The following is a 22,785-nucleotide window of genomic DNA, read 5'->3' as shown; positions in this document are numbered from 1 at the left end:
GAAATTATCATTAGGTTACACAGATCATGAAAAACTGACAATATTGTCAATGAACACAATGTTTTGTCATTTCAAAGCAAACTTAAAACTTAGCCTTGTCTTCTATGGTCTTCTTGTATATGGGAAATTATAAAAGCCTTGATTTCTGTTTAACAATAATTGACATTTATTGAGAACCTACTATATGCCAAGTTCTGTGCTAGACAATTTCAGCAATGTTATCCCATTTAATACTTTAAATAATCTTGTAAAGTGTGGATTATTAACTCTCATCAACAAAATTGTAAATTTTCCAAAAGCAAGGTTGTGAAGGGTTAAGTGACTCATGCAAATTACAAAGAGCAAGGGTTCAAATCTGATTCAAAAGCCCATATTTTTTTTTCCCACTCAGTCAATTACTTGTAAGGGTGGAAAGGTATAATTATTAATAATAATACATTACTTTCTGTATAAAACTATCTGAGGCTCCTTCCTAATTCTTTTTGTAATTATTAAACATTACTTTTGCAACTTGTCTGCCTCCATTTTTTGTTGCTACAACAAAATATTTGAGGCTGGGTAAGAGACAAAAAAAGAGGTTTATTTGGCTTTTATAATTCTGGTGGTTACAATGGGGACCAAGCTCTTAGCACATGAACCTCTTATGTACAAACCATATCCAAAACATAGAAGCACTGAATTAAAAACACAATTTAATGGTAGCTAAGTTTTGTTATTTGTATCAGTAATAGAGTAAAAAACTAGCAATATTTTTTAAAAAAATATTTTTAGTTGTAGATGGACACAATGCCTTTATTTTGTTTATTTATTTATATGTGGTGCTGAGGAATGAACCCAGTGCCTCACATGTTGCAAAGCAAGTGTTCTACCACTAAGCCACAACCCCAGCCCCAGCAATAGGTTTTATTATAAATGTTTGTGAACTATAATGAACTATAATTTTTTGGCAGTACTGAGGATTAAATCTAGGACTTTGTGCATGTTAGGTAAGTGCACTATTGCTGAGTTATAACCCCAGTGCTAAATGGGAGTTCATAATCTGCTTGAATCAAATGTATGAAATATGATATGTCAAGAGCTTTGTAATGTTTTGAACAACTAATAATAAAAAAAGAATAGAATTATTCCTTCATTTTCTTTATTTTATTTTATTGATTTTTTAAAAATAAATGACAGCAGAATGCATTACAATTCCTATTACACATATAAATCACAATTTTTCATATCTCTGGTTGTATATAAAGTATGTTGACACCCAATTCAAGTCTTCATACATGTACTTTGGATAATGATGTCCATCACATTCCACTGCCCTTGATAATCCTTTGCCCCCTCCCTTTTCCTCCCACCCCTCTTCCCTATCTAGAATGCATCTAATCCTCCCATGTTCCCCCTCCATACCCCACTTTGAATCAGCCTCCTTATGTCAGAGAAAACATTCAGCATTTGTTTTTTGGGGTTTGGCTAAGTTCACTTAGCATTATCTTCTCCAACGCCATCCATTTACCTGCAAATGCCATGATTTTATTCTCTTTTATTGCTGAGTAATATTCCATGTGTATGCCACATTTTTTATCCACTCATCTACTGAAGGGCATCTAGGTTGGTTCCACAGTTTAGCTATTGTGAATTGTGCTGCTATAAACATTGGTGTAGCTGGGTCCCTGTAGTATGCTGTTTTTAAGTCTTTTGGGTATAGATGGAGGAGAGGAATAGCTGGGTCAAATAGTGGATCCATTCCCAGTTTTCCAAGAAATGTCCATACTGCTTTCCATATTGGCTGCACCGACTTGCAGTCCCACCAGCAGTGTATGAGCGTGCCTTTACCCCCACATTCTCGCCAACACTTATTGTTGTTTGTCTTCATAATAGTTGCCATTCTGACAGGAGTGAGATGAAATCTTAGAGTAGTTTTGATTTGCATTTCTCTAATTGCTAGAGATGATTAACATTTTTTTTTCATATATTTGTTGACTGATTGTATATCATCCTCTGAGAAGTGTCTGTTCAGGTCCTTGGCCCATTTATTGATTGAGTTTTTTTTTTTTTTGGTGTTTAGCTTTTTGAGTTCTTTATATACCCTAGAGATTAGTGCTCTATCTGATGTGTGAGGGGTAAAGATTTTCTCTCCTTCTGTAGGCTCTCTATTCACCTCACAGATTGTTTCTTTTGCTGAGAAGAAACTTTTTAGTTTGAAGCCATCCTATTTATTGATTCTTGATTTTAATTCTTGCACTACAGGAGTCTTATTAAGGAAGTTGGGGCCAAATTTGATATGATGAAGATTAGGGCCTACTTTTTCTTCTATTAGATATGGGGTCTCTGGTTTAATTCCTAGGTCCTTGATCCACTTTGGGTTGAGTTTTGTGCTTGATGAGAGATAGGGGTTTAATTTCATTTTGTTGCATATGGATTTCCAGTTTTCCCAGCACCATTTGTTAAAGAGGCTATCTTTTCTCCAATGTATGTTCTTGGTACCTTTGTCTAATATAAGATAATTGTAATTTTTAATATAAGATAATTGTAATTTTGTGAGTTAGTGTCTGTGTCTTCTATTCTGTACCATTGGTGTACCAGTCTGTTTTGGTGCCAATACCATGCTGTTTTTGTTACTATTGCTCTGCAGTATAGTTTAAGGTCTGGTATAGTGATGCCACCTGCTTCACTCTTCCTGCTAAGGATTGCGTTAACTATTCTTGGTCTGTTATTTTTCCAGATGAATTTCATGATTACTTTTTCTATTTCTATGAGGAATGTCACTGGGGTTTTGATCAGATTTGCATTAAATCTGTATAGTGCTTTTGGTAGTATGGTCATTTTGATAATATTAATTCTGCCTATCCAAGAGCAAAGTAGATCTTTCCATCTTCTAAGGTCTTCTTTGATTTCTTTCTTTAGGGTTCTGTAGTTTTCATTGTAGAGGTCTTTCACCTCTTTTGTTGATTCCCCAATTTTTTTTGAGGCTATTGTAAATGGGGTAGTTTTCCTCATTTCTCTTTCAGAGGATTTGCCACTGATATACATAAATGCCTTGAGTTATGGGTGTTGATTTTATATTCTGCTACTTTGTTGAATTCATTTACTAGTTCTAGAAGTTTTCTGGTGGAGTTTTTTGGGTCTTCTAGGTATAGAATCATATCATCAGCAAATAGTGCTAATTTGAGTTCTTCTTTTCTTATGTGTATCCCTTTAATTTCTTTTATCTGTCCAATTTCTCTGGCCAGTGTTTCAAGAACTATGTTAAATAGAAGTGGGGAAAGAGGGCATCCCTGTCTTTTTCCAGTTCTTAGAGGGAATGCCTTCAATTTTTCTCTATTTAGAATGATATTGGCCTGTGGCTTAGCATAGATAGCCTTTATGTTGTTGAGATATGTTCCTGTTATCCCTAATTTTTCTAAGGACTGGTGGATTGTATCAGTACAAATTTTCTGCTTGTGATATTATATTACAGTTTTGTAACATGTCACCATTGAGGGAAAACAGGCAAGGCATCAAGGCATCTGTGTAAGTCAGCAGTCCATTACTGTAACAAATACCTGAGATAATCAACTTATAAAGAGGAAAGGTTTATTTTGGCTCACAGTATTGGAGCTTTCAGTCCATGGTCAGTTGGTCCCATTGCTTTTGTGCTGTGGTAGGCAGCATATCATGGCACAGAAAGTATCATGGAACAAAGCTGCTCACCACATGTCTAGGAGCAAAAATATAGAGGAAGGAGGTGGGTTCCCATTATTTCCTTCAGGGGCACATCCCCAGTGGCTCAAAGACTTCAAACTAGGCTCCATCTCTTAAAGTTTGTACTGCCTTCCAGTAGCTCCAAGCTGGGAACAAAGCCTTTTTTTTAAAATTGGGGATTGTATCCAGGTGCACTTCACCAGTAAGCGACATCCCCAGTCCTTTTTATTTTTTATTTTGAGATAAAATCTTGCTAAGTTACCAAAGCTGGCCTCAAACTTGTGATCTTCCTTTTTTAACCTCTCAAGTTACTGGTGTGTGCTACCATGGCCTATGAGAGTAAGCCTTTAACACATGAGCCTTTGAGGGACATTTAAGATGCAAAATGTTTTTGAAAATCCTTTTTTTCCCAGTAAAGAATCTGCTATTCAGGCCATTCATGGTATATAATGCAGGGGAGAGTGTTAGAGATTGAAGCAATATAGACTGAATTTTCTTTTCTTTTTCTTTGTGGGGGTTGTACAAGGGATTGAACTCAGGAGAACTCAGCCACTGAGCCACATCCCCAGCCCTATTTTGTATTTGATTTAGAGACAGGGTCTCACTGAGTTGCTTAGTGCCTTGCTGTTGCTGAGGCTGGTTTTGAACTCGTGATCCTCCTGCCTCAGCCTCCCTAGCTGCTGGGATTATAGGCATGCGCCACTGCATTCAGCCTGAATCTTATTTTCTTATAAAATGTTTTAAAAATTTAAGGATTACATTTTAAACTGAAAGTCTGATGCCAGCATTTTAATTAAAATATCCACAAATATCATATTTAATCACATGTTAAATGCCATGCTTTTAGACTAAATTTTATACATACTGTAAAAAGTACATTCTAAATATTTAAAGTTAGTTCCACTTAAAAATATTTTAACCCTATGTAAGACAAATATGTACTAAGGTGTCTTGATTTTTCCCTCAGAAAATACGGTCACTGTAAGTAAAATTTCTCTGAAAGGTATATAAATTAAGTAGGTAGACCAAAACAGTTAACAGTATAAAAATGTATCCAGAAGAATACAGGCTCCAATTCTGCTTTAGAAAGTTCTTATTTCTTCACTGCCAGGGTCCTGCCCTAGCGGTGTCCAGGGAGTCCTGAAGGATGAGTGGCGTCGGCGAAAAGATGAGACAGGAGTCGCTCCGTTCGAGCAATCTCCAGAGAGAGAGCTAATGCAGCTTTCTCTGGGTCATCTTTTATTACAATTTTTCTCATCATTATAGATTCAGAATACGTCATTGATTATATAATTTAAAACTTTGCCAAGACATGACATTTCCTTAACCATGATTGGGGGTACAAAAAATGTAACATTAATTTACATTTTTCCAGGATATGACCTTCAGTTATGTAATTATTAAAAGTACAGAATCATTAATAAAATACGTCACTAATTTACATTTTTCAGATTTTCCCAAGATTTACTATTTTTCCCAAGATATGTTATTTTCTTATTAACTAATGCCAAACTACGTAACCAGACTCTAAGTCTCCTAACCAATCATTAACCTAAAGTACACTTGTACTTTATTTCTAATCTAAAATTCCCATCTAAAAAAGTCCCTTTAAATCTTATATTTAAAATATCCTAAAGTTTATGAATCATTCTTAAAACATATCAGAAACCTATACAACTAAAAACTTAAGAATTTCTAAACTTAAGAATCTAAATAAAATAATATTTCTAACATTATTCTAAAACTGTGTCTTATAAAGCTGTTTTAATTAATTCCTAAATTTATTCTCATAAAACTGGTTGAGCTACTTTCTCAAAGAGTTTATTTGTTTCTCAGTCAAGGTGCACTAGTTCTCATATCTTTATAATTTTTCTCAATAGAAAGTAAGTTCTAAAAATCAATCCACTTTCCACCAATATTAACTATGCTCATCATATATCCCTATGTAAAGTAAGAAAGGGTTTATAAAAAGAGAAAAATATATCTTTATATGTTTTAACTTTCCTAAGTGTATAATATAACTTTCCTTAATCAAAAATGAAACTGCATGTGGTGAACTTTGTGAAATAAGCATACTGATTAGGTTTTCTAAGAGGCCGGAAATATGGGCTTGGGTTCTAGTTGATATAATCAATGTGGTGCCTAAAATTCTCATGACCTTTCAAAGGATGATTGTTGTCCATTATCAGGTTTATCCACAATGTACTGAGATAGAAGAACAGCCTTCTACTTTGTCCTTGATATGCTGAGGGGTAGTAGAACAGCCTCCAAGGCATGAACTACCTGTTATGTTCTAGCCATCTGAAATTTAATTTGTTTGGCATTTAACATACTCATGCCTCCTGTCAGAAACATAAGCATGAAAATGAAAAGTCCCAATTACATAAAAAAGGGTCTCATGGTTTCGGTTTCTCATGAACCAGCGTGGCTTTGCCAGCATTCATCCTCACTGTGACCCTGTCAAGACAGTGGGAGAGCGGCTTTGCCAACACTTTTTCTCACTGTGACCCTGTCAAGACAGTGAGTGGGGGATCGCCTTCACCACTTCACAATCCTTGCTTTATTTTTAACACCATAACAGGAAGGAGTTGGCTTTCTGCCCTGTCCTGGTCCTTTCAAAGATTCCTTGCATCAAGCAACTGTGACGGGTCTTTAAAATTAAGCTGCAAAAACCACAGATTGCTCCATGTTTACTCTTGACTGTTCTCTTATCTCATCCCCTTAGCATGTTGAAGCCAGTTTGACATCTGATTTTAGAAGCCCTTCATTTTGGCTACCTTTAAGAACTCTCCTTCTCTGGCTTGCAGATTTCAGCTTCCTGCTCCAATGTTGGCTCTGATGTTGCTCCTTTGACTACAGTATCACCAGCAGCTTCAGGTAAAAGAAACCTCCTCCACCAGCCCTGCCACTGTGGAAACATTACTAACAAGTCTTGCCCCTTTCTGGCCCTTGTTGGGGTAGGACATTTGGATGTATAGATGACTTTGGATGTACACACTTAGGACAACTTGATGATTATTGTTTTATTTGAAATTTCCCATTGGAAACAGGCATATATTTTAGGGCTCATATTCTTTGTCTTCTTCCATCTTTGACAACAGAGAATACACTAATTTGGCTATGTCGTCTTGTTCCACCCTGTTTTCTCCAGCCACTCCACACTTATGGAGACATATTTATTTCTACTACTACCTCTTTCTCTCCTCCTCCTCTCCTTTTTCCTTTTTTTTCTCTCTCTCTTTTTGGTATTCACTTGTGTAATAGCTCTCTTCTCCTTTTTTCCACTTACTTCTCCTTGCCTTTTTGACCTCATAGGTCAAAATGCCTTAAAGCATTGCATACCTAGCACTGAATCAATGTATTCATCTCAGTCATATTACCAGTGGGCTGCCTTGAAATTGAAATTGAAATTATCATCAGATCATTGCTTTTTCATTTAATGTGTTATAGACATGAGTATAAAGTGTGGCTATAACCTTAAGACACCACATTTTCTGAAATACTCAAGAATTTATAAAATGAAATGAACATTATTCAGAGCAGTAATTGAGATAGAGTACATAATACTACACTTATTTTGGTGTCTCCTCAAAGAGCATGTGATTCTCAAATGATGTAAACCTTTCCTTGGGTCACTTATCTGCCACATATTAGCATTGCAAGCCCTGTCCTCGGAGTTTCTAGTTCTTCATATGTAAAGTGGGGTTAAGTCTATTTCCCTCGAAGAGTTTTGCAATGAATTAATAAATTAATTTTCATGAATGTGCATATTATTTTTTAATTGATTTTATTTTTTAAATACACAACAGTGGAATGCATTGCAATTCTTATTACACATATAGAGCACAATTTTTCATATCTTTGTATATAAAGTATGTTCACGCCAATTCATGTCTTTATACATGAACTTTTTTTTGCATTACAATTCTTATTACACATATATACCACAATTTTTCATATTGGTTGACACCCAATTCATGTCTTTGAATGTGCATATTAAGTGCTTGATATTGTTATTGTTCTTTCCATACTTATAGCCAGTCTATCATTTGTGCAAAATTTAATCTCTGAAGTTTATTGCCTCCATACACACTCTCTTGGTTGATGGCTGTATTTCCATGCCTTTATTTTTGTTCTAGCAAAAGTCAACTACATTCTTCCCTTAAACATTAGGAGTAGGGTCAGGTGTGGTGGTGCATGCTTATAATCCCATTGTTTTGGGTGGCTGAGGCAGCAGGATCTCAAGTTCAAGTCCAGCCTCAGCAATTTGTCAAGATCCTATCTATCTCAAAATAAAAATAAAAAGGATTGGGGATGCAACTCCATGGTAAAATCCCTGGGTTCAACACCCAGAACCCCTTCCCCCTAAAAAAGTAAGAGTGGGAAGTAATTTTCCTAACTTGACATATATCAAAATCTATAGCCAACAACAACTAATGTAAAACCTATAGATGACATCTCATTAACAGAAAGATATCCTCTATCACCACCATGATTTAAGATAGTGTTTTAGTCAACTTTTTTGCTGCTGTGATTAAAAGGATCTCATGAGCACAATTATACAGGAGGAAAAGTTTATTTGAGGGCTCATGGTTTCAGAGGTCTCAATCCACAGACAGCAGTCTCCATTCCTTGAGCTCAAAGTAAGGCAGAACATCACGGTGGAGGAAAGCAGCTCATGTCATGATCACAAAGCAAAAAGAGAGTTTCTACTTTCATGACACAAATTATATACTCTGAAGCTATGTCCTCAAGTCCCACCTCTTCCAGCCAACACCCTACCACTTCAATTACCACTCAATTAATCTCTATCAGGGGATTAATTTATTGATTGGGTTAAGACTCTTATAACCCAATCATTTCTTCTGTGGAGCTTTCAGGGGACACCTCACATCCAAATCATAACTGATAGCATTAGAGGTTGTAGACAGTATTGTAAAACTATATATTTATATTATATTGTAATATAAAAGAAACAAAAAGAAAATATAAGAATTTGAAAAATAACCACATATTTACAGATAATATAATTATTTTATCAGATAAAATCTAACAGAAAAGGCTGGGGTTGTGGCTCAGTTGTAGAGTGCTTGCCTAGCATGCACAAGGCCCTGGGTTCAATCCTCAGCACCACATAAAAATAAATAAATTAAATAAAGGTTAAAAAAAACTAACAGAAAGAATAGCCCTATTTTGAAAACTAATAAGACTGTAGAAATCTTGCTACACTTACCATCACCAAAAATTCTAGTATCCTTACTATACCAAATTAGAAAATAGGATAGGGAATAAGATAACCTTCAAAATAACAAGATTAAATTTTGTTTGCAGGAAAGAACCTAAAGCACAAAATTTTACAGAGTTTATTTTAACTTTCTTTAAAAGCTTAAAGGGGATTTTGACTAAGTGGAAATATACTGTGTCCATGTTTGGGGTGATTTGCCAATACACCCCACATTGATTTGCAAATTCAGGACAATCTCAAACCAAATTCCAGCAGGACTTTGGAGAAGGGTTGATAGACTAACATTTATAATTGGATTTTTTTCGTGAATAAGTAATCATTTTGAAAATTAACTTGAGAAATCAAGCAGACTCCCTATGATATTGGAGGCCCTCTGCAATTGAGAGCAGCTTCCTCATGCTGCGTGGAGACAGAAGGACTGACCTTCCCCTGACCTGACAGCAAAGAAACAGAGTGGAGATTGGTCCCTGCCCAGGCCTGTCCAGCCCAGGCTTGACCAAATCTACACAGGACTTTTGTTTCTATGAATTGTAACTGCTTCTGTGGGACCAGCGGGAGATGCAATCCAGCTGCTTCTCTCTGATTTGATCAACCTGCAACATATTCCTTTTTCCATTTTTTGCCTATTTCTTATGCAGGTGAGCAGCTGAATCCAGCAAGTGAAGATCCAGGCATGGTGGCTGGGCTAGGCCAAAGGTAACAGAAAGAAGAGCAAAGGGAATAATTTACCCTATTAGATATTAAGGCATACTTTAAAACCACAGTAATAATATGGCCTGGTACTCTTGTAGGAAATGATTAGCAAACAAAGGAACTAAAAACAAAGCTCGGAAATACATTCTAGCTTATGGTAATTGGATACATACTAAAGATGTCCTCAAAGCTTTGGAAAGGCATCACATTGTTTTTCTAGTTTGTAATGAGCTAGTTCACCAACTGGAAAATATAGCTGTATTATATTATAATAATTCTAAAACACAGCTGGATTATAATAATTATGTTATTACATAATATAATAAATGAAATTTAGACAGTTTAGACATGAGGAGGCAAAGCTAAATGTACTGTCTCTAATGTACTCTTAACAGGCTTAACACCCCTCCCCCCGATTTTTTTTTCTTTTGGTGGTACTAGGGATTGAATCCAGGGGCACTATATCACTGAACTACATCTCCTGTGGAGCTTTCAGGGGACACCTCGCATCCAAATCATAACTGATAGCATTAGAGGTTGTGGACAGTATTGTAAGACTATATATTTATATTATATTATATTATAATATAAAAGAAACAAAAAGAAAATATAAGAATTTGAAAAATAACCACATATTTACAGATAATGTAATTATTTTATCAGATAAAACCTAACAGGATTTTGTTATTTTGAGACAGGATCTCTAACTTGCTGAGGCTGGCCTTGAACTCACAATTCTCCTGCTTTAGCCTCTTGAGTAGCTGGGATTACAAAAGTAATTACACCTGGTCAGCAAAATGTTTTAAATAGGAATTGAAAAGCCGAATAATCAAGACCAAAAAGACATGGCTTTGCCATATTATAATTAAAATGTTGTGGTTAATGAAGGGGTTGATAAACAATTTTAAGTGATAGGAGACAGAAGATATTTAAATCAGTAAAACCAATAAAGGATTAATATCTAGAATATACAAGAATGCCCACAAGTCATCAGGAAAAGAAACTCAATAGAAAAATTGAGAATGGATATATGTAAGCAGGTTACTGAAAGAAAAATCCAAAAGGCCATCAAATAAATGGAAAGATTCTGAAAATCACAAATATTCAGATATCATATCACAGAACCTTACTGGGTAGACTGTCTTATCTCTAATTATATTATCTCCCTGTTTCCCCCTTTCCCTCTGCTCCCAATATTTCTTATATTTTCTCCTTTCTCTTCCTGTTTCCCCATTCCTTCATTGGTTCAGCATAGGTAAACTTGTCTTCATGGATCACCAGATCACAATCATGTTTCCTTCTCCTTTCTTTTTGTATTGTTATTTTATCCCCTTCCCCATTTTTGAAATAAACATAGTCCATTTATTTATTTACTTTAATGTATTTTTCTAGTTGTAGATGGACACAATACCTTTATTGTTTATTTATTTACATGTAGTGCTGAGGATGGAAACCAGTGCCTCACATGTGCTAGAGAAGCGCTCTACCACTGAGCCACAGTCCCAGTCCCCCTTCCCCATTTTATTTTCTCTCAAAGTTCAAAATAGTGCTTAGTTCTTCAAGGAAAGAAAATGGAAAGGAAAGGAGGGGAAGGAAAGGCAGAAGAAAAACATCTGGAAAAAAGTTTGATAGGCCAAATTTTGGAAAACTCATGTTTTCCAGTTACATTGTAGAAGAGGGAGGGAGAACTGAAAAGAAAAGGGAGAAGAAGAAGGGGGAAATGATATATTTAAGTAATATCAATAAAAGACAATGTTCGAGGGGCTGGAATTGTGGCTCAGCGGTAGAGCGCTCGCCTAGCATGGGCGGGATCTGGGTTCAATTTTCGGCACCACATAAAAATAAAGGCATTGTGTTGTGTCCATCTACAAAAAAAGATTCATTCTCTCTCTCTCTCTCTCTCTCTCTAAAAAAGACAATGTTCAATTCATTCTACTATCATTCTTATCCCCATACCCCTTTTCTCCCTTTACTCCCCTCTGCCTAGTCCAAAATATCTCTATTCTTCCCTAGCCCCTCCTTCTTATTGGGAATTAGCATCCACACATCAGAGAAAACATTTGGCCTTTGGTTTTGGGGGATTGGCTTATTTCACTTAGCATGATATTCTCTAGCTCCATCCATTTACTGGCAAAAGGCATAATTTCATTCTTCTTTAAGGCCGAGTAATATTCCATTGTGTATATATACCACATTTTCTTTATCTGTTCATCTGTGGAAGGGTATCTAGGTTGGTTCCATAGTTTGGCTATTGTGAATTGAGCTTCTATAAACATTGATGTGGCTGAGTCACTGTAGTATGCTGATTTTAAGTCCTTTGAGTATTAACCGAGGAGTGGGATAGCTGGGTCAAATTGAGATTCCGTTTTAAGTTTTCTGAGGAATCTCCATACTGCCTTCCATAGTGGTTGCACCAATTTGCAGTCCCACCATCAGTGTATTAGTGTACCTTTTTCCCAACATCCTTGTCAACATTTATTGTTACTACTATTTCCATTCTAACTAGAGTGAGATGAAATCAGAGTAGTTTGGCTACTATCAAAAGGGCTAATGTAATAAGCACTGACAAAGATGCAGCTATTCTGGAAAACAATATGGAAGTTCCTAAAAATAAAAATTAAAAATTGAGGGCTGGGATTGTGGTTCAGCAGTAGACCGCTTGTCTAGAATGTGCAAGGCCCTGGGTTCGATCTCAGCACCATATAAATTAATAAATTAATAAATGAAGGTACTGTGCCCAACCACAACTTACAATATAAAATATTAAAAAAATGAACTACCACTGTTCTGGATCCAGCATTTCCACTACTGTGAATATGTCCAAAGGAAAGGAAACCAGTATGTCAATAAAATCTCTGTAGCCCTATGCTCACTGCAATATTATTCACAATGCCAAGAAAAGGAGACCGGCTAACTGTTCATCAGCCATCAAATGGATAAAAAATATGTGGTGCATATATACAATGGAATAATATTTAATCATAAAAAAGAATGAAATCCTGTTATTAGCAGCAACATGGATAGAAACAGTTATCATTGTTAAGTGAAATAAGTCAAGCACAGGTATATACTACATGATCTCACTCACATGAGGAATGGAAAAAAGTTGATCTCATAGAAGTTGAAAGTAGAACAGTGGTTACTGGAAGCTGAGGAAATCAGGAGAGGGGAGGGATAGGGAAGGTTCATTAATGGGTACTTAGTTACAGTCAGGAGTAAGGTGTTGAGGTGTGCCATTGCATACTAGGAAACCATAGATAATAATAATGTACCATACATTTTAAAAGGCTAGAAAAAAAGGAGCTTGAAAGCTTTTACCATAGGAACTGATAAAATGTGAGGGGAGGGCTGTGGTTGTGGCTCAGCAGTAGAGCGCTCGCCTAGCAGGTGCGAGGCCCTGAGTTCGATCCTGAGCACCACATAAAAATACATAAATAAACATATTGTATCCAACTACAACTAAATATTACACAATATGCATATGTCAAATCCTCATGGCACTGTAATGTTTATTTGCAGGAATCTGAGTGCCTATAACATGATACTATAATGTTTGATATATGTATACATGGATGTGTATACTTTTATGTTTTATGTGTTGGCTAAAAAATGAATTAAAAAAAGACAAAAAAGACAATTTTATCATTTTAATACTATTAGAATTGCCAATATTATAAAAGTGTATAATACCAAGTTGTTGATGTTGCTTCTCTCGTGGACTACTCTTGTGAGTTTTAATATTACAGACTTCAGGAAGTAGTTTACTTTTAAAAACTTTTAAAAGTCACTTTTTGTCATTCCATTCAAAGAAACACTGCTGTGATCATAAATGAACCAATCCAAGAAATTCCCATTTTTTTTGTGGGGAAACCAGATTACAACTCTCTCTTTCTAACTCTATTATACACAAAGTTGTCTGTCTCTCTATTAGACTCTCTCTCTCTCTCTATATATATATATATATGTGTGTGTGTGTGTGTGTGTGTGTGTGTATATATATGTGTGTGTGTGTGTGTAAATGTATATGTGTATATATATATATATATGCACACACAGACATATGTATATACTGTTCTATATATGGTCAACAAAGGGGTTCATAAATGATTTCATATATATATATATATATATATATATATATATATGATATTTTTTGTGATTCCTAGAATTACAATCAATGTTAGAAAATATATTACATATTTTTGTGTGCATATAAAATTACATGTGAATGGAAAACAATTCCTCTCCTTTTTCTGGAGTTGCTGGTGCTCTTGAGGCAAGGGCTAGAATCCACAAAAGATGGTGTGCTGGTGTCTGTCTTGAGTTAATGAGAAAAGAATACCTTTTTTTGTGGGACTAAGGATTAAACCCAGAGGAGCTCTATCTTTGAGCTACATTCCCAGCCCTGTTTTTGTTTTATTTTGAGACAGGGCTTTGCTGAGTTGCTGAGGTTGGCTTTGAACTCGGAATCCTCCTGCCTCAGCCTCCTGAGTTGCTGGGATTAAGGTGTGAGCCATCATGACCAGCAAGAATAACCTTTTAGTGAGCTTTGGAGTGTACTAGACACAAACTACATATTTTGACTTGTTAAATCATCACAACATTATGAGGGAGTAGGTGTTATCATCTCATTGTATGGATAAGGAAACATGGGTGGAGAGGTTCAATAATTTGTGAAAGGACATAGGATTGGAGCCTAGGTCTGTATGAGCTGATGCTATTTTCACTACATCACAAGTGACTGGGAACAGGTTGAAATTGGAGGCAAGGCTGGAGAAACCTTGGGCAGCACACATCAGAATGTAGAGTGACCAAACTAAGTATTGTAATATTTTTTTGTTTACTATCAATGTCACATACTGTACCAATAGCAGGTATAATTGCCTGAGAACTGTAAATGCAAATTGTAATAAATCAGTCCTTTAAATCAAGGACTCCTATATTTGTTCATGTTAAGGTAAGAAGTGACCTATACATCATTTTTTTGTCCCTATCATGGATGTTTATTTTCTAACTTGACTGAGATCCACAGACCCTACTCCATCTCCAATACATCTCCAGTGGTACAATTTCAGGTATCAACCCAAACAGCAATAGAAATATTTTATTGTGCAGGGATGCAAGGAGGGTTCAGGAAATTCTTTTAAAAAAATTTTTTTAGTTGTAGATGGATACAATACCTTTATTTTATTTATTTTTATTTTTATGCGGTGCTGGGGATCGAACCCAGTGCCTCGCGAATGCTAGGCAAGCATTCTACCACTGAGCCACAACCCAGGCCCCATGGAAATTCTTAAATTGCCTAAATTAAATTAAATATGCAATTGCTTCTTTGCCTCCACGTGCTGACAATTTTGACTGTAGGAGAACAGTAGTCTTTACTGATACACAAAGAATGCTTGGGAAATGGTTTTTGAAGTTCATTTTGGGACAGAGCTTTTTAGATTCCTTGAAGCAACTATGAAATATTTATTAGGAGATAGAAATTTAAACTAAAATATCTTTCTCTCCCTTTTTTTCCCCTTTTTTTTGTAGTAAAGTCAAAATGGAAAGACCATTCCTTCAAAAACCAGCAGCACAAATGTAAAGGGATTATTTTTTCCTATATGTAACTCTGAGGCCTGGGGCCAACAGAATGAGCTCAGAGAGCCTCCTCCCTTCTCAACAGCTTAGGCTCATTTTCATTGGACTTTGTCTACTGTCTTTGGTAGAGACATATGGGTTCCGCAAATGCACACAGTATGAATTAAACATTCGCCACGTGTTCTGCATTCGGAAGGAGATCACCAACTTGACAGATGCCATTGGTGATATCCCTAGATACACTACTCACCTCAATCTGACACAAAACCAAATTCAGGTCCTTCCTCCCCATAGCTTTGCTAATTTGTCTGCCCTGGTGGACTTGCGCCTGGAATGGAATTTAATTTGGAAGATTGATAAGGGTGCCTTTAAGGAACTTGGAAACCTGACCTTTCTGAATTTAGTAGAAAATAAGATTGAAAGTGTGAACAACTCCTTTGAGGGCCTGTCCAACTTGGAGACTTTGCTCCTGAGCCATAATTTTATTACTTATATTCACAAAACTGCCTTTGTACCTCTTGTCAAATTGAAACATTTAAGCCTGTCTCGAAACCGTATCACCAATTTTTCCAATGTTCTTGAAGCAGTCCAGCATCTTCCATGCCTGGAATACCTTGACCTTACTAATAACAGTATCATATCCTTGGACCATAACCCAAGGTCATTGGTCTCCCTGACCCATCTCAGCCTTCAGGGAAACAAACTAAAGGAATTAAATTTCTCTGCTTTGTCACTGCCTAATCTGACCACTCTGGATGTCTCTCAGAATAGACACCAAGTCATCCAGAATGTGGATCTGGAAACTCTACCCCAACTGAGGAGCTTGAATCTGAGTGGAACACTGGTGAAACTGGAGATGCTTCTAGCCAAGTACCTGAAGAATCTAAGAGAAATGGACATCACTAAGCTGGACCTTAGAGGTGGTCACTTAAACTTGAATACAGTATGTTGCCTCCTGAAAAACTTACCCACACTAGAAGCATTAGTTTTTCAGAAAAATGCCATGGATGCAGGGGACATAAAGCATCTTGCCAATTGCACCAGGCTTTTGTCCCTTGACCTGAGCCAAAACAGTGATCTGGTTCATCTCAATGACAATGAATTTGTTGCTATGCCCAGCCTCCAAAGTCTGCATCTTAACAAGTGCCAGCTTTCCTTCGTCAGCAACAAGACTTGGAGTTCCCTCCAGAATTTGACAGCCCTATACCTGAGCCATAACAAGTTTAAAAGCTTTCCGGATTTTGCATTTTCACCCCTGAAAGGCCTACAATCTCTGTTTCTCTCTAAAAACCCCATCACAGAACTCAATCATATGGCCTTCCATGGGCTAGATTTGTTGAAGGAGCTCAACTTAGCTGAGTGCTGGATAGTAATGATTGACAGTTCATCCTTTGTTCACTTTACAAATTTAGAGAGCTTAGATCTTAGACTTAACAATATTCATACTCTGAAGCAGAGAACCTTTCAATTTCTGAAAAAGCTCAAAGTTCTGATTCTCTCCAGGAACCGCCTAGAAGTTATAGAGGAGAATGCATTTTTTGGTCTCACTCACTTATATTATCTTGATCTGGCATACAATAGCTTGTCAGGTTTTCATTTAAAACTTTTCTTGGGCCTTGAAAATTTAGAAGTGTTGAATCTCAGTTATAATAGGATTACATATGAAACCACTAGGACCTTGCAATTTCCTCCATTCAAGAACCTCAAGTCTTTGAAACAACTCAACCTTGAAGGACAAAATCATGGGATTCAGGTTGTTCCAACCAACTTCTTCCAAGGGCTGAATTGCTTGCAGGAACTATTCCTAGGAAAAAATTCCATGATATTCCTGGATCACTTCCAATTTGACCCCCTGGTTAATCTCACAAAATTGGATATCTCCGGAACAAAAGCTGGGGACCGAAGTCTCTATTTAAATACTTCCTTATTCCAAAAACTCAAAAGACTAAAGATGTTGCGCCTTGAAAACAACAACATGGAGTCACTGACTCCTGGCATGTTCTCTGGCTTAGAAAGCCTTCAGGTCTTCTCTTTAAGATTCAACAATCTGAAAGTCATTAATCAAAGTCATTTGGAGAATCTGAAGTCTTTGATGTACTTTGATCTCTATGGGAACAAACTTCAGTGCAACTGTGACAATATGTGGTTCAAAAACTGGTCAATAAACACAGCAGTTGTCCATATCCCCTATCTCCGGAGCTACCCCTGTCATCAGCCAGATACCCAGAGTTTGTTGATAGATTTTGATGATGCCATGTGTAATTTTGACCTTGGAAAGATCTACTTCTTCTCTTCCTTCAGCCTGGTCCTCACAACCATGGTCTTCTCTTGGTTCAGTGCCAAGATTATTTCATCTCTATGGTATGGGCTCTACATATTTCGAGCCTGGTACCTAGCTAAATGGCACAGGACAGAGAAGGAATTCATCTATGATGCCTTTGTCTCTTTCACTGCCACTGATGAGCAGTGGGTATATGAAGAGCTTGTTCCAGCCCTAGAAGATGGTGGCCAGCCCAAATTTAAGCTCTGTCTTCACCACCGGGACTTTGAACCAGGTATGGACATCTTTGAAAACATCCAGAATGCCATTGATACCAGCCGGAAGACTTTGTGTGTGGTCAGTAACCACTACCTCCACAGTGAATGGTGTCGGCTTGAAGTACAACTGGCCAGTATCAAGATGTTCTATGAGCATGAGGATGTTATTATCTTGATCTTCTTGGAAGAGATCCCAAACTATAAGTTATCCAGCTACCACCGACTCAGGAAACTTGTGAACAGGCAGACGTTTATTACTTGGCCAGACAATGTTCATGAGAGGCCACTCTTCTGGGCTCGTATTAGAAATGCCTTGGGCAACAGAACTGTGGAGAAAGACAATGCACAGCTAATAGTGGCTGAGTGACTGAAAGTCTTATAACTTCAAATCCAACTGTATAATGTTGCCCAAGATATGTGTAGGGTAAGAGTCTGACTATTCTCCAGGCATAAGGACATGCATGGATTGGTCATGACCATAAGACCAGGACCATTTGAATAATGTTCTTCAGGCAACTGGAAGAGTGAAGGGGACTGCCTGAAGAAGCTTCAGGAACCAGGTCCCACCATTAGGGGATTAGATATCTGGAAGGAACACCTGTATTATCAAGGGGAAGGCTTGAAACACCAGTCACCTGAAATTCTGGGAACCAGGAAGGCTCTGATATATGCTTGATCGTTGCTCAGTTAGTTTCTCCAAACCAGTTTCTGTTTAGATTGAATGGTACTCCTTTTAAGAACCTCTAACAACAGAAACACCATCAACAGGGTTTAGTAAAAGAAAAAAAAACTAATAAAACAAAAAGCAAAACATTAAAAACAACAAAAATGTAAAAACAACAACAGCAGGAAAGTCAAGTTTGTGTCATATTCCCCTTTAGGGCGTAAGACTCCAAATGCCAGCTTTTCCTCTAAGTCAGATTGTAAGAGCTAGGAGAATCCCAATTTGGATCTGTGTATTTACTTAGTGGAAAGGAGGCTTGATGAGGTAGCAGAGCAATGATGCTTGTGGAAATTATTCCCCAGGTGGAGCAAAGCAGCTTCATAGAGCAGCTTTTGTCAGCTATCTTAAGACAGGTGTGTAGATTCCAATGGCTGTGTGTTTCAGGCAATGTCTATTGAAAACAACATTCAGCATAGGATGTCTCTGGAATTAGATAGTCTTGTAGACACAAAATTTTTAACAGAAAAATGCTCCAAACTCCTACAACAAGAGAGACCATAGAAGAACAGTTTATAATTTACAAATTATAGTTAATAATCACATGCCCTTGAGGTTGCCTTTTTCTGATTTTTTTTTCTCCAGGAAGGCTTTGTCTTCCTTCTCAAGTTTTCTCCTTATCCTTAAATTCCTGGGGCAGTGAGGGGGGTTGCTGAGGAAAAGGTCCTGAAGGGCAGAATTTTTATTGACTGGGATAGCCAGATGTCTACCTCAATGGGTCCTCACCTGCCCTCTCAGTAACATAAATGACTCTTCTGTATAAAGAGAGGTGGGCATGTTTTGGACAAAATCCAAAGGCATTTGTTTTTGAAATTGTGTGCCATTAGCTGGGGGCTTTTGGGTTAAATACTACATTGCAGCAGGAAAAAAAATTGCCATGGGACATGTAAGAACTATCCCATTTCTGAATTTTATTTAAATCCAATAGTCTGATTTTAAGTCCCTGTTTGGTTAGACTGGGGGAAATTTTTAATATCTATCATTATCAGTTTCTCTCCCCTTTCCTACTAGCCTCTAATATTCTTACATAAAGAAAAAATTTCTCCGATCTTTGTTCCAAATGATTGCCACTTGTGTGTCCAAACTGGATCCCTGACGTCTAAGGGCCTTCTTACTTCTGGGTAATGCTTGGCACTGAAATTGGGCACAATCTTTTTTTTTTCCCTTAATTCTGTCACGTTCCTGGGCACGGTGTGGGTCATGGGTGCCAACCACTAAAGGAAACTGCAGACTTCTATTTCTTTTCCTAGTCTTGGGTAATCTTCACTTCTCTGGTTGTTTCAGCCACCTCTCCACTTCCCTTTTAACCTCACAGTTGCCCTCTTCTCTCTCCACCCTGCACATCAGAGAGAAGAGAGGTTGTATTCAAATAATCTCAGCAGGCACAGGGACACATTCCCTTTGACTGGGTGGAAGTATAATTCATTTCCCATTATTACTGATTTTTCCATGGCAGGGAAAACAAAGCATAAACTAATATCTAACATAGCACAACACAACATATCTAATATAATTAGCATACAAAAACTAAGATCACTGAGCAGCATGCTGATTGATGGAAGTCTAGGATTCCTTGAAACTACAGAGTGTGACATGAGGGGCACAATGCCATGAAGAGGGTGTCAGTAAAGGTAAATAATTACTTGAACTGGTTTGTTTTTTGCAAGGATGAGCAATCATGCTGGAACAGAAACTAAATTTTATATGCATGTTTTAGGAAACTGGATGAACTGGATCTTCTGTGCATTCAGGATAGGCTGAATATAGATTGCAGGACCCAGTGTAAGATGTAAATATGGTGACACTTGTTTCAAAACCATTCAGATTTTCAAGATAGAGATGGAAGAGCATTTGACCAAGCACAGAGAACTTCTGAATCTGAGGCCCTGTGTGAGGACACTGGTTACTTGCCCATGAAGTTGCCCTTACTTGTGACTATAAGATGCAGGAATATCAGCTTTGCCTTTCATAACTTAAATCTGCAGATAGGGAACTAGTGGGGAATTCCAAAGGACATATCTATTAATATAGTAAAACTATGATTGCAGCCAGGTGTGGTGGTGCACACCTGTAATTCCAGAGACTTGGGAAGCCAAGGCAGGAGGATTGCAAGTTCAAGGGCAACATCAGTAACTTAGTGAGACATTGTCTCACAATAAAAATAAAAAGGGTTGGGGATGTAGCTCAGTGGTAAAGTGCCCCTGACTTCCATCGCCAGTACAAAAAATAAAAATAAAACAGTTATGATTGCTTTCTTGAACAAAATGATGTCTCCAGCCTGAACTGATCTAAGAATTGGGATTGTGGTTGATATTAAAAACAAATACTGAGGGAGGAGAGAAGAAAGGGGGAAATATGGGGGAATGATATTGACTAAATTATATTGCTATATATATATGTACAAATGAATCCCACTATTATGTAATAGTGCATCAATAAAACTATGGAAAAAAATTAAAACTTAGGGGGAAAAACAATAATACCATTGCCATCAAGACAAAATGATGACATTGTCATTCTTGTTTTATTCATGGAAGGGATGGGGCTGAAATTCAAAGTATATAAATTATAGAAGGGTTTGAATTATGTCTATTATATGTATCAAATATTTACTGCTGGGTGCAGTGGCACATACCTGTAATCTCATTGACTGGGGAGGCTAAGACAGGAGAATCACAAGTTTGAGGCCAGGCTTAGCAATTTAACAAGGTGCTAAGCAACTTAGTGAGATCCTGTCTCAAAACAAAAGAATAAAAAGGCTGGGGATGTGGCTCAATGGTTAAGCGCCCCTGGGTTCAAACTCCAGTACCACAAAAATTAAAAAAAAAAAAAAACTACTTAGCCAGGATATAGGGAAATTCACTTTATAGATCAAATTACTAGAATTCTAAGAACTTTTTAGATGAAGTCACTGGGGCTCTAACAATATCTGGAAATTATTATATTGTTAATTGCTCTATCAAACAACCTGAAATAACAAGAGGTTAATTATAACAGAAAAAAATTAGATTAGTAAAGGAAAATTTCCTGCTAGTAAATGTGGAAATATGTTACATCTAATTTTATTAAAAGGAACCAAAATTTTCTACCCTATGAATACTGCAAAAAAAGGAACTTCTTTGTTAGGAGCCATTTATTTTGTTATTTATTTTTATGTGGTGCTGAGGATCAAACCCAGTGCCTTACAGGTATGAGGCAAGTGCTCTACCACTGAGCCAGAACCCCAGTCAGAGGAACCATTTATATGTGGCCCACCTAGATGATTTTCAAGTTCATCTTCCAAACCAGAATTTCACTGCCAGTTCTGTATTTGTGGAATTGGGGTAATGAATATACGTATTGAATAAGTTTCCTTGAAACCATGCATTTCCTCTTAATAATAGGATTAGTGATTGGGTTGAAAAGGCAGAGTCAAAATGACTTCTTCCACTTACAGTGTGATCCACACACCCACAGCATCAGTATTATCTGGGTGTTTGTCAGAAATGCAAAACCCTGGGCCTACCTCAGGCCTACTGAACCAGCCTGTTAACAAGTTGATAACAAGTACCCCAGTTGATTCCTATGCACATTAAAATTTGAGAAACACTGAGTTAAGCAATTACATACATCAAGGAAACTCTGGAAAGATTCTCCTATTCTCCAAATTCTACTCCTCTTATGTGACACAGTGATCAAAATGTAATCATTAACTGTCCTTTGGATTACTCTTACACTATCTCTTTAAAGAGTTATGAGGCTGTCTCTCCCTCTTGAGATTACCTCCATTCTCTCTTGAATACATATCTACATTCCTATATAAACTTCTGCTTATGCCTTTCAAAAACAACAAAAAGGAATAGCAGTAATGGATTGGGATGTGCCTCAGTGGTAAAGCAATTGCCTTGCATACACGAAGCCCTGTGTTCTATCCCCAGTTCCAATAAAAAAGACAAAGTAACAACAAAGAATAACAGTAATTATAATATAATTTTAAGGATGTGTAGTCTTTTTTGCTGTTTTCAAAGCATTTTTTAAAATCTTTATTTTGTTTATTCATTTTTATGTGGTGCTGAGGATCAAACCCAGTGCCTCACATGTGCTAGGCAAGCACTCTACCACTGAGCCACATCCTCAGCCCTCAAAGCATTTTTATACCTATGATCTCACTTGATTCCTTTATCATGGGTAAACCACTAATCCAATGTACTCTAATCATCCTACCAATAAGTATGAAGTTAGGTCAATAATGTATTGCTTTATCCCTAAATGTCATTTTAAAAGCCAAGAAATAGGTAGAAATCTGAATAAATTATGAATACAAAATAGACATAAGATGTAATAGTTACAA

The 22,785-nt window shown here is 36.9% G+C and overlaps 1 protein-coding gene across 4 annotated transcripts in view; it reads left to right on the top strand.

The window, feature by feature from the left end:
• Positions 1–21,411, top strand: part of LOC107159273 (toll-like receptor 13) — a 29,328-nt gene extending 7,917 nt beyond the window's left edge. For 2 of the 4 annotated variants that reach the window (XM_048797462.1, XM_048797465.1), the window contains 2 exons: positions 6,483–6,552; positions 15,149–21,411. In XM_048797462.1, the coding sequence (XP_048653419.1) occupies positions 15,249–18,101 (2,853 nt within the window). In that variant the 5' untranslated portion in view covers positions 6,483–6,552; positions 15,149–15,248 and the 3' untranslated portion in view covers positions 18,102–21,411. Of the gene's footprint in view, positions 1–6,400; positions 6,553–9,558; positions 9,617–15,148 lie in introns of all 4 variants that reach the window. The other 2 variants (XM_048797463.1, XM_048797464.1) reach the window with 2 other exon arrangements.
• Positions 21,412–22,785: the final 1,374 nt, after the last annotated feature.

This window comes from Marmota marmota, unplaced genomic scaffold, assembly GCF_001458135.2.
Source record: "Marmota marmota marmota unplaced genomic scaffold, marMar, whole genome shotgun sequence".
Classification (NCBI taxonomy): domain Eukaryota; kingdom Metazoa; phylum Chordata; class Mammalia; order Rodentia; family Sciuridae; genus Marmota; species Marmota marmota.
The sequence above is the reverse complement of the archived record's forward strand: the minus strand, read 5'-3'. Positions and strand labels throughout refer to the sequence as shown.